The following is a 12,500-nucleotide window of genomic DNA, read 5'->3' on the forward strand; positions in this document are numbered from 1 at the left end:
ATCAGTGGTTGTTGGTTGATCAGTGGTTTTTGGTTGATCAGTGGTTGTTGGTTGATCAGTGGTTGTTGGTTGATCAGTGGTTGTTGATTGATCAGTGGTTGTTGGTAGATCAGTGATTGTTGGTTGATCAGTGGTTGTTGATTGATCAGTGGTTGTTGGTAGATCAGTGGTCGTTGGTTGATCAGTGGTAGTTGGTTGATCAGTAGATGTTGGTTGATCAATGGTTGTCGGTTGATCAGTGGTTGTTGGTTGATCAGTGGTTGTTGGTTGATCAGTGGTTGTTGGTTGATCAGTGGTTGTTGGTTGATCAGTGGTTGTTGGTTGATCAGTGGTTGTTGGTTGATCAGTGGTTGTTGATTGATCAGTGGTTGTTGGTAGATCAGTGGTTGTTGGTTGATCAGTAGTTGTTGGTTGATCAGTGGATGTTGGTTGATCAATGGTTGTTGGTTGATCAGTGGTTGTTGATTGATCAGTGGTTGTTAGTTGATCAGTGGTTGTTGGTTGATCAGTGGTTGTTGGTTGATCAGTGGTTGTTGATTGATCAGTGGTTGTTGGTAGATCAGTGGTTGTTGGTTGATCAGTGGTTGTTGGTTGATCAGTGGTTGTTGGTTGATCAGTGGTTGTTGGTTGATCAGTGGTTGTTGGTTGATCGGTGCTTGTTGGTTGATCAGTGGTTGTTGGTTGATCATTGGTTGTTGATTGATCGGTGGTTGTTGGTTGATCAGTGGTTGTTGGTTGATCGGTGCTTGTTGGTTGATCAGTGGTTGTTGGTTGATCAGTGGTTGTTGATTGATCGGTGGTTGTTGATTGATCAGTGGTTGTTGGTTGATCAGTGGTTGTTGGTTGATCAGTGGTTGTTGGTTGATGAGTGGTTGTTGGTTGATCAGTGGTTGTTGACTGATCAGTGGTTGTTGGTAGATCAGTGGTTGTTGGTTGATCAGTGGTTGTTGGTTGATCGGTGGTTGTTGGTTGATCAGTGGTTGTTGGTTGATCAGTGGTTGTTGATTGATCGGTGGTTGTTGGTTGATCAGTGGTTGTTGATTCTTCAGTGGTGGTTGATTGATCAATGGTTGTTGGTTGATCAGTGGTTGTTGGTTGATCAGTGGTTGTTGGTTGATCAGTGGTTGTTGGTTGATCAGTGGTTGTTGGTTGATCAGTGGTTGTTGGTTGATCAGTGGTTGTTGGTTGATCAGTGGTTGTTGGTTGATCGGTGGTTGTTGGTTGATCGGTGGTTGTTGGGTGATCAGTGGATGTTGGTTGATCAGTGGTTGTTGGTTGATCAGTGGTTGTTGGTTGATCAGTGGTTGTTGGTTGATCAGTGGTTGTTGGTTGATCAGTGGTTGTTGGTTGATCAGTGGTTGTTGGTTGATCGGTGGTTGTTGGTTGATCAGTGGTTGTTGGTTGATCAGTGGTTGTTGGTTGATCAGTGGTTGTTGGTTGATCAGTGGTTGTTGGTTGATCAGTGGTTGTTGGTTGATCAGTGGTTGTTGGTTGATCAGTGGCTGTTGGTTGATCAGTGGTTGTTGGTTGATCAGTGGATGTTGGTTGATCAGTGGTTGTTGGTTGATCAGTGGTTGTCGGTTGATCAGTGGTTGTTGGTTGATCAGTGGTTGTTGGTTGATCAGTGGTTGTCGGTTGATCAGTGGTTGTCGGTTCCTCAGTGGTTGTTGGTTGCTCAGTGGTTGTTGGTTGATCAGTGTTTGTTGGTTCATCAGTGGTTGTTGGTTGATCAGTGGTTGTTGGTTGATCAGTGGTTGTTGGTTGATCAGTGGTTGTTGGTTGATCAATGGTTGTTGGTAAATCAGTGGTTGTCGGTTGATCAGTGGTTGTTGGTTGATCGGTGGTTGTTGGTTGATCAGTGGTTGTTGTTTGATCAGTGGTTGTTTCTTCAGTTGTTGGTTCTACAGTGGTTGTTGGTTGATTAGTGGTTGTTGGGTGATCAGTGGTTGTTTTTTCAGTTGTTGGTTGATCAGTGGTTGTTGGTTGATCAGTGGTTGTTGGTTGATCAGTGGTTGTTGGTTGATCAGTGGTTGTTGGTTGATGAGTGGTTGTTGGTTGATCAGTGGTTGTTGGTTGATCAGTGGTAGCTGGTTGATCAGTGGTAGCTGGTTGATCAGTGGTTGTTGGTTGATCATTGGTTGTTGGTTGATCTGAGGTTGTTGGTTGATCAGTGGTTGGTTCTTCAGTGGTTGTTGGTTGATCAGTGGATGTTGGTTGATCAGTGGTTGTTGGTTCATCAGTGGTTGTTGGTTGATCAGTGGTTGTTGGTTGATCAGTGGTTGTTGGTTGATCAGTGGTTATTGGTTGATCAGTGGTTGTTGGTTGATCAGTGGTTGTTGGTTGATCAGTGGTTATTGGTTGATCAGTGGTTGTTGGTTGATCAGTGGATGTTGGTTGATCAGTGGTTGTTGGTTCATCAGTGGTTGTTGGTTGATCAGTGGTTGTTGGTTGATCAGTGGTTGTTGGTTGATCAGTGGTTATTGGTTGATCAGTGGTGGTTGGTTGATCAGTGGTTGTTGGTTGATCAGTGGTTATTGGTTGATCAGTGGTTGTTGGTTGATCAGTGGTTGTTGGTTGATCAGTGGTTGTTGGTTGATCAGTGGATGTTGGTTGATCAGTGGTTGCTGGTTGATTAGTGGTTGTTGGGTGATCAGTGGTTGTTTCTTCAGTTGTTGGTTCTACAGTGGTTGTTGGTTGATCAGTGGTTGTTGGTTGATCAGTGGTTGTTGGTTGATCAGTGGTTGTTGGTTGATCAGTGGTTGTTGGTTGATCAGTGGTTGTTGGTTGATCAGTGGTTGTTGGTTGATCAGTGGTTATTGGTTGATCAGTGGTTGTTGGTTGATCAGTGGTTGTTGATTGATCAGTGGTTGTTGGTTGATCAGTGGTTGTTGGTTGATCAGTGGTTGTTGGTTGATCAGTGGTTGTTGGTCGTTCAGTGGTTGTTGGTTGATCAGTGGTTGTTGGATGATCAGTGGTTGTTGGTTGATCAGTGGTTGTTGATTGATCAGTGGTTGTTGGTTGATCAGTGGTTGTTGGTCGATCAGTGGTTGTTGGTTGATCAGTGGTTGTTGGTTGATCAGTGGTTGTTGGTTGATCAATGGTTGTTGGTTGATCAGTGGTTGTTGGTTCTTCAGTGGTTGTTGGTTGATCAGTGGTTATTGGTTGATCAGTGGTTGTTGGCTGATAAGAGGTTGTTGGTTGGTCAGTGGTTGTTGGTTGATCAGTGGTTGCTGGTTGATTAGTGGTTGTTGGGTGATCAGTGGTTGTTTCTTCAGTTGTTGGTTCTACAGTGGTTGTTGGTTGATCAGTGGTTGTTGGTTGATCAGTGGTTGTTGGTTGATCAGTGGTTGTTGGTTGATCAGTGGTTGTTGGTTGATCAGTGGTTGTTGGTTGATCAGTGGTTGTTGGTTGATTAGTGGTTGTTGGTTGAAGAGTTGTTGGTTGATCAGTGGTTGTTGGTTGATCTGAAGTTGATTGATCAGTGGTTGGTTGATAAGTGGTTGTTGGTTGATCAGTGGATGTTGGTTGATAAGTGGTTGTTGGTTGATCAGTGGTTGTTGGTTGATCAGTGGTTGTTGATTGATCAGTGGTTGTTGGTGGTTCAGTGGTTGTTGGTTGATCAGTGGTTGTTGGTTGATCAGTGGTTGTTGGTTGATCAGTGGTTGTTGATTGATCAGTGGTTGTTGGTTGATGAGTGGTTGTTGGTTGATCAGTGGTTGTTGGTTGATCAGTGGTTGTTGGTTGATCAGTGGTTGTTGATTGATCAGTGGTTGTTGGTAGTTCAGTGGTTGTTGGTTGATCAGTGGTTGTTGGTTGATCAGTGGTTGTTGGTTGATCAGTGGTTGTTGGTTGATCAGTGGTTGTTGGTTGATCAGTGGTTGTTGGTTGATCAGTGGTTGTTGATTGATCAGTGGTTGTTGGTGGTTCAGTGGTTGTTGGTTCATCAGTCGTTGTTGTTTGATCAGTGGTTGTTGGTTGATCAGTGGTTGTTGGTTGATCAGTGGTTGTTGGTTGATCAGTGGTTGTTGATTGATCAGTGGTTGTTGGTGGTTCAGTGGTTTTTGGTTGATCAGTGGTTGTTGGTTGATCAGTGGTTGTTGGTTGATCAGTGGTTGTTGGTTGATCAGTGGTTGTTGGTTGATCAGTGGTTGTTGATTGATCAGTGGTTGTTGGTGGTTCAGTGGTTGTTGGTTGATCAGTGGTTGTTGGTTGATCAGTGGTTGTTGGTTGATCAGTGGTTGTTTGTTGATCAGGGGTTGTTGGTTGATGAGTGGTTGTTGGTTGATCAGTGGTTGTTGGTTGATCAGTGGTTTTTGGTTGATCTGAGGTTGTTGGTTGATCAGAGGTTGTTGGTTGATCAGTGGTTTTTAGTTGATCAGTGGTTGTTGGTTGATCAGTAGTTGTTGGTTGATCAGTGGTTGTTGGTTGATCAGTGGTTGTTGGTTGATCAGTAGTTGTTGGTTGATCAGTGGTTGTTGGTTGATCAGTGGTTGTTGGTTGATCTGAGGTTGTTGGTTGATCAGTGGTTGTTGGTTGATCAGTGGTTGTTGGTTGATCAGTAGTTGTTGGTTGATCAGTGGTTGTTGGTTGAGCAGTGGCTGTTGGTTGAGCAGTGGTTGTTGGTTGAGCAGTGGTTGTTGGACGTTCAGTGGTTATTGGTTGATCAGTGGTTGTTGGTTGATCAGTGGTTGTTTGTTGATCAGTGGTTGTTGGTTGATCAGTGGTTGTTGGTCGTTCAGTGGTTGTTGGTTGATCAGTGGTTGTTGGTTGATCAGTGGTTAATGATTGATCAGTGGTTGTTGGTTGATCAGAGGTTGTTGGTTGATCAGTGGTTGTTGGTTGATCATTGGTTGTTGGTTGATAAGTGGTTGTTGGTTGATCATTGGTTGTTGGTTGATCAGTGGTCGTTGGTTGATAAGTGGTCGTTGGTTGATCAGTGGTTGTTGGTTGGTCAGTGGTTGTTGGTTGATCAGGGGTTGTTGATTGATCAGTGGTTGTTGGTTGATCAGTGGTTGTTGGTTGATCAGTGGTTGTTGGTTGATCAGTGGTTGTTGGTTGATCAGAGGTTGTTGGTTGGTCAGTGGTTGTTGGTTGATCATTGGTTGTTGGTTGATAAGTGGTTGTTGGTTGATCATTGGTTGTTGGTTGATCAGTGGTCGTTGGTTGATAAGTGGTCGTTGGTTGATGAGTGGTTGTTGGTTGGTCAGTGGTTGTTGGTTGATCAGGGGTTGTTAGTTGATCAGTGGTCGTTGGTTGATAAGTGGTCGTTGGTTGATGAGTGGTTGTTGGTTGATCAGTGGTTGTTGGTTGATCAGTGGTTGTTGGTTGATCATTGGTTGTTGGTTGATCAGTGGTCGTTGGTTGATAAGTGGTTGTTGGTTCTTCAGTGGTCGTTGGTTGATCAGTGGTTGTTGGTTGATCAGTGGTTGTTGGTTGATCAGTGGTTGTTGGTTGATCATTGGTTGTTGGTTGATCAGTGGTCGTTGGTTGATAAGTGGTTGTTGGTTGATCAGAGGTCGTTGGTTGATGAGTGGTTGTTGGTTGATGAGTGGTCGTTGGTTGATGAGTGGTTGTTGGTTGATCAGTGGTTGTTGGTTGATCAGTGGTTGTTGGTTGATCAGTGGTTGTTGGTTGATCAGTGGTTGTTGGTTGATCAGTGGTCGTTGGTTGATAAGTGGTCGTTGGTTGATAAGTGGTTGTTGGTTGATCAGAGGTCGTTGGTTGATGAGTGGTTGTTGGTTGATGAGTGGTTGTTGGTTGATGAGTGGTCGTTGGTTGATGAGTGGTTGTTGGTTGATCAGTGGTTGTTGGTTGATCATTGGTTGTTGGTTGATCAGTGGTCGTTGGTTGATCAGTGGTTGTTGGTTGATCAGTGGTTGTTGGTTGATCAGTGGTCGTTGGTTGATCAGTGGTTGTTGGTTGATCAGTGGTTGTTGGTTGATCAGTGGTTGTTGGTTGATCAGTGGTTGTTGGTTGATCAGTGGTTGTTGGTTGATCAGTGGTTGTTGGTTGATCAGTGTTTGTTGGTTGATCAGTGTTTGTTGGTTTATCAGTGGTTGTTGGTTGATCAGTGGTTGTTGGTTGATCAGTGGTTGTTGGTTGATCAGTGGTCGTTGGTTGATCAGTGGTTGTTGGTTGATCAGTGGTTGTTGGTTGATCAGTGGTTGTTGGTTGATCAGTGGTTGTTGGTTGATCAGTGTTTTTTGGTTTATCAGTGGTTGTTGGTTGATCAGTGGTTGTTGGTTTATCAGTGGTTGTTGGTTGATCAGTGTTTGTTGGTTTATCAGTGGTTGTTGGTAGATCAGTGGTTGTTGGGTGATTAGTGGTTGTTGGTTGATCAGTGGTTGTTGGTTGATAAGTGGTTGTTGGGTGATCAGTGGTTGTTGGTTGATCAGTGGTTGTTGGTTGATCAGTGGTTGTTGGTTGATCAGTGGTTGTTGGTTGATCAGAAGTTGTTGGTTGATCAGTGATTGTTGGTTGATCAGTGGTTGTTGGTTGATCAGTGGTTGTTGGTTGATAAGTGGTTGTTGGTTGATCAGTGGTTGTTGGTTGATCAGTGGTTGTTGGTTGATCAGAGGTTGTTGGTTGATCAGTGGTTGTTGGTGGTTCAGTGGTTGTTTGTTGATCAGTGGTTGTTGGTTGATCAGTGGATGTTGGTTGATCAGTGGTTGGTTGATCAGTTGTTTGTTCTTCAGTGGTTGTTAGTTGGTCCGTGGTTGTTCGTTCTTCAGTGGTTTTTGGTTGATTAGTGGTTGTTGGTTCTTCAGTGGTTGTTGGTTGATCAGTGGTTGTTGGTTGATCAGTGGTTGTTGGTGGTTCAGTGGTTGTTGGTTGATCAGTGGTTGTTGGTTGATCAGTGGTTGTTGGTTGATCAGTGGATGTTGGTTGATCAGAGGTTGTTGGTTGATCAGTGGTTGTTGGTGGTTCAGTGGTTGTTGGTTGATCAGTGGTTGTTGGTTGATCAGTGGATGTTGGTTGATCAGTGGTTGGTTGATCAGTTGTTTGTTCTTCAGTGGTTGTTAGTTGGTCCGTGGTTGTTGGTTCTTCAGTGGTTTTTGGTTGATTAGTGGTTGTTGGTTGATCAGTGGTTGTTGGTTGATCAGTGGTTGTTGGTTGATCAGTGGTTGTTGGTTGATTAGTGGTTGTTGGTTGATCAGTATTTGTTGGTTGATCAGTGGTTGTTGGTGGTTCAGTGGTTGTTGGTTGATCAGTGGATGTTGGTTGATCAGTGGTTGGTTGATCAGTTGTTGGTTCTTCAGTGGTTGTTATTTGGTCCGTGGTTGTTGGTTCTTCAGTGGTTGTTGGTTGATCAGTGGTTGTTGATTGATCAGTGGTTGTTTGTTGATCAGTGGTTGTTGGTTGATCAGAGGTAGTTGGTTGATCAGTGGTTGTTGGTTGATCAGTAGTTGTTGGCTTAACAGTGGTTGTTGGTGGTTCAGTTGTTGTTGGGCTAACAGTGGTTGTTGGTCGTTCAGTAGTTGTTGGTTGATCAGTGGTTGTTGGTTGATCAGTGGTTGTTGGTTGATCAGTGGTTGTTGGTTGATCAGTGGATGTTGGTTGATCAGTGGTTGTTGGTTGATCAGTGGTTGTTGGTTGATCAGTGGTTGTTGGTTGATCAGTGGTTGTTGGTTGATCAGTAGTTGTTGGTTTAACAGTGGTTGTTGGTTGATCAGTGGTTGTTGGTTGGTCAGTGGATGTTGGTTGATCAGTGGTTGTTGGTTGATCAGTGGTTGTTGGCTGATCAGTGGTTGTTGGTTGATCAGTGGTTGTTGGTTGATCAGTGGTTGTTGGTTGATCAGAGGTTGTTGGTTGATCAGTGGATGTTGGTTGATCATTGGTTGTTGGTTGATCAGTGGTTGTTGGTTGATCAGTGGTTGTTGGTTGATCAGTGGTTGTTGGTTGATCAGTAGTTGTTGGTTTAACAGTGGTTGTTGGTGGTTCAGTTGTTGTTGGGCTAACAGTGGTTGTTGGTCGTTCAGTAGTTGTTGGTTGATCAGTGGTTGTTGGTTGATCAGTGGTTGTTGGTTGATCAGTGGTTGTTGGTTGATCAGTGGTTGTTGGTTGATCAGTGGTTGTTGGTTGATCAGTGATTGTTGGTTGATCAGAGGTTGTTGGTTGATCAGTGGTTGTTGGTTGATCAGTGGATGTTGGTTGATCAGTGGTTGTTTGTTGATTAGTGGTTGTTTGTTGATCAGTGGTTGTTGGTTGATCAGTGGTTGTTGGTTGATCAGTGGTTGTTGGTTGATCAGTGGATGTTGGTTGATCAGTGGTTGTTGGTTGATTAGTGGTTGTTGGTTGATCAGTGGTTGTTTGTTGATCAGTGGTTGTTGGTTGATTAGTGGTTGTTGGTTGATCAGTGGTTGTTGGTTGATCAGTGGATGTTGGTTGATCAGTGGTTGTTGGTTGATTAGTGGTTGTTGGCTGATCAGTGGTTGTTGGTTGATCAGTGGTTGTTGGTTGATCAGTGGTTGTTGGTTGATCAGTAGTTGTTTGTTTAACAGTGGTTGTTGGTGGTTCAGTTGTTGTTGGGCTAACAGTGGTTGTTGGTCGTTCAGTAGTTGTTGGTTGATCAGTGGTTGTTGGTTGATCAGTGGTTCTTGGTTGATCAGTGGTTGTTGGTTGATCAGTGGTTGTTTGTTGATCAGTGGTTGTTGGTTGATCAGAGGTTGTTGGTTGATCAGTGGTTGTTGGTTGATCAGTGGATGTTGGTTGATCAGTGGTTGTTGGTTGATTAGTGGTTGTTGGTTGATCAGTGGTTGTTGGTTGATCAGTGGTTGTTGATTGATCAGTGGATGTTGGTTGATCAGTGGTTGTTGGTTGATTAGTGGTTGTCGGTTGATCAGTGGTTGTTGGTTTATCAGTGGTTGTTGGTTGATTAGTGGTTGTTGGTTGATCAGTGGTTGTTGGTTGATCAGTGGTTGTTGGTTGATCAGTGGTTGTTGGTTGATCAGTGGTTGTTGGTTGATCAGTGGTTGTTGGTCGTTCAGTGGTTGTTGGTTGATCAGTGGTTGTTGGTTGGTCAGTGGTTGTTGGTTGATCAGTGGTTGGTTGATCAGTGGTTGTTGGTTGATCAGTGGTTGTTGGTTGATCAGTGGTTGTTGGTTGATCAGTGGTTGTTGGTTGATCAGTGGTTGTTGGTTGATCAGTGGTTGTTGGTTGAACAGTGGTTGTTGGTTGATCAGTGGTTGTTGGTTGATCAGTGGTTGTTGGTTGATCAGTGGTTGTTGGTTGATCAGTGGTTGTTGGTTGATCAGTGGTTGTTGTTTGATCAGTGGTTGTTGGTTGATCAGTGGTTGTTAGTTTATCAGTGGTTGTTGGTTGATCAGAGGTTGTTGGTTGATCAGTGGTTGTTGGTTGAATAGTGGTTGTTGGTTGATCAGTGGTTGTTGGTTGATCAGTGGTTGTTGGTTGGTCAGTTGTTGGTTGATCAGTGGTTGTTGGTTGATCAGTGGTTGTTGGTTGATCTGTAGTTTTTGGTTGATAAGTGGTTGTTGGGTGATTAGTGGATGTTGGTTGATCAGTGGTTATTGGTTGATCAGTAGTTGTTGGTTGATCAGTGGATGTTGGTTGATCAGTGGTTGTTGGTTGATCAGTGGTTGTTGGTTGATCAGTGGTTGTTGGTTGATCAGGGGTTGTTGGTTGATCAGTGGTTTTTGGTTCTTCAGTGGTTGTTGGTTGATCAGTGGATGTTGGTTGATCAGTGGTTGTAGGTTGATCAGTGGTTGTTGGTTGATCAGTGGTTGTTGGTTCTTCAGTGGTTGTTGGTTGATCAGCGGTTGTTGGTTGATCAGTGGTTGTTGGTTCTTCAGTGGTTGTTGGTTGAACAGTGGTTGTTGGTTGATGAGTGGTTGTCGGATGATGAGTTGTTGGTTGATCAGTGGTTGTTGGTTGATCAGTGGTTGTTGGTTGATCAGTGGTTGTTGGTTGATCAGTGGTTGTTGGTTGATCAGTGGTTGTTGGTTGATCAGTGGTTGTTGGTTGATCAGTGGTTGTTGGTTGATCAGTGGTTGTTGGTTCTTCAGTGGTTGTTGGTTGATCAGTGGTTGTTGGTTGATCAGTGGTTGTTGGTTGATCAGTGGTTGTTGGTTGATCAGTGGTTGTTGGTTCTTCAGTGGTTGTTGGTTGATCAGTGGTTGTTGGTTGATCAGTGGTTGTTGGTTGATTAGTGGTTGTTGGTTGATCAGTGGTTGTTGGTTGATCAGTGGTTGTTGGTTGATCAGTGTTTGTTGGTTGATCAGTGGTTGTTGGTTGATCAGTGGTTGTTGGTTGATCAGTGGTTGTTGGTTGATCAGTGGTTGTTGGTTGATCAGTGGTTGTTGGTTGATCAGTGGTTGTTGGAAGATCGGTGGTTGTTGGTTGATCAGTGGTTGTAGGTTGATCAGCGGTTGTTTGTTGATCAGTGGTTGTTGGTTGATCAGTGGTTGTTTGTTGATCAGTGGTTGTTGGTTGATCAGTGGTTGTTGGTTGATCAGTGGTTGTTTGTTGATCAGTGGTTGTTGGTTGATCAGTGGTTGTTGGTTGATCAGTGGTTGTTGGTTGATCAGTGGTTGTTGGTTGATCAGTGGTTGTTGGTTGGTCAGTGGTTGTTGGTTGATCAGTGGTTGTTGGTTGATCAGTGGTTGTTGGTTCTTCAGTGGTTGTTGGTTGATCAGTGGTTGTAGGTTGATTAGTGGTTGTTGGTTGATCAGTGGTTGTTTGCTGATCAGTGGTTGTTGGTTGATCAGTGGTTGTTGGTTGATCAGTGGTTGTTGTTTGGTCAGTGGTTGTTGGTTGGTCAGTGGTTGTTGGTTGATCAGTGGTTGTTGGTTGATCAGTGGTTGTTGGTTGATCAGTGGTTGTTGGTTGATCAGTGGTTGTTGGTTGATCAGTGGTTGTTGGTTGATCAGTGGTTGTTGGTTGATCAGTGGTTGTTGGTTGATCAGTGGTTGTTGGTTGATCAGTGGTTGTTGGTTGATCAGTGGTTGTTGGTTCTTCAGTGGTTGTTGTTTGATCAGTGGTTGTTGGTTGATCAGTGGTTGTTGGTTGATCAGTGGTTGTTGGTTGATCAGTGGTTGTTGGTTCTTCAGTGGTTGTTGGTTGATCAGTGGTTGTTGGTTGATCAGTGGTTGTTGGTTGATTAGTGGTTGTTGGTTGATCAGTGGTTGTTGGTTGATCAGTGGTTGTTGGTTGATCAGTGTTTGTTGGTTGATCAGTGGTTGTTGGTTGATCAGTGGTTGTTGGTTGATCAGTGGTTGTTGGTTGATCAGTGGTTGTTGGTTGATCAGTGGTTGTTGGTTCTTCAGTGGTTGTTGGTTGATCAGTGGTTGTTGGTTGATCAGTGGTTGTTGGTTCTTCAGTGGTTGTTGGTTGATCAGTGGTTGTTGGTTGATCAGTGGATGTTGGTTGATCAGTGGTTGTTGGTTGATCAGTGGTTGTTGGTTGATCATTGGTAGCTGGTTGATCAGTGGTTGTTGGTTGATCAGTGGTAGCTGGTTGATCAGTTGTTGTTGGTTGATCATTGGTTGTTGGTGGTTCAGTGGTTGTTGGTTGATCAGTGGTTGTTGGTTGATCAGTGGTTGTTGGTTGACCAGTGGTTGTTGGTTGATCAGTGGTTGTTGGTTGGTCATTGGTTGTTGGTTGATCATTGGTTGTTGTTTCATCAGTGATTGTTGGTTGGTCAGTGGTTGTTGGTTGATCAGTGGTTGTTGGTTGATCGGTGGTTGTTGGTTGATCGGTGGTTGTTGGAAGATCGGTGGTTGTTGGTTGATCAGTGGTTGTAGGTTGATCAGCGGTTGTTTGTTGATCAGTGGTTGTTGGTTGATCAGTGGTTGTTTGTTGATCAGTGGTTGTTGGTTGATCAGTGGTTGTTGGTTGATCAGTGGTTGTTGGTTGATCAGTGGTTGTTGGTTGATCAGTGGTTGTTGGTTGATCAGTGGTTGTTGGTTGATCAGTGGTTGTTGGTTGATCAGTGGTTGTTGGTTGGTCAGTGGTTGTTGGTTGGTCAGTGGTTGTTGGTTGATCAGTGGTTGTTGGTTGATCAGTGGTTGTTGGTTCTTCAGTGGTTGTTGGTTGATCAGTGGTTGTAGGTTGATTAGTGGTTGTTGGTTGATCAGTGGTTGTTTGCTGATCAGTGGATGTTGCTAGATCAGTGGTTGTTGGTTGATCAGTGGTTGTTGTTTGGTCAGTGGTTGTTGGTTGGTCAGTGGTTGTTGGTTGATCAGTGGTTGTTGGTTGATCAGTGGTATTTTGTTCTTCCATGGTTGTTTGTTGATCAGTGGTTGTTGGTTGGTCAGTGGTTGTTGGTTCTTGGGTGGTTGTTGTTTCTACAGTGGTTATTGGTTGATGAGTGGTTTTTGGTTGAACAGTGGTTGTTGGTTGATGAGTGGTTGTCGGATGATGAGTTGTTGTTGGTTGATAAGTGGTTGTTGGTTGATCACTGGTTGTTGGTTGATCAGTGGTTGTAGGTTGATCAGTAGTTGGTTGATCTGTGGTTGTAGGTTGATCAGTGGTCGTTGGTTGAT

The 12,500-nt window shown here is 43.9% G+C and overlaps 1 protein-coding gene across 1 annotated transcript in view; it reads right to left on the reverse strand.

The window, feature by feature from the left end:
- The window catches only part of LOC138864158 (mucin-2-like), a 39,819-nt gene that overhangs the window by 21,446 nt on the left and 5,873 nt on the right, over positions 1-12,500 (reverse strand). The window contains exon 3 of the mRNA XM_070130212.1: positions 12,121-12,500. This exon is cut by the window's right edge and continues 762 nt beyond it. Within this exon, the coding sequence (XP_069986313.1) occupies positions 12,121-12,500 (380 nt within the window). The remainder of the gene's footprint in view (positions 1-12,120) is intronic.

Source organism: Penaeus vannamei, chromosome 15 (genome assembly GCF_042767895.1).
Source record: "Penaeus vannamei isolate JL-2024 chromosome 15, ASM4276789v1, whole genome shotgun sequence".
Classification (NCBI taxonomy): domain Eukaryota; kingdom Metazoa; phylum Arthropoda; class Malacostraca; order Decapoda; family Penaeidae; genus Penaeus; species Penaeus vannamei.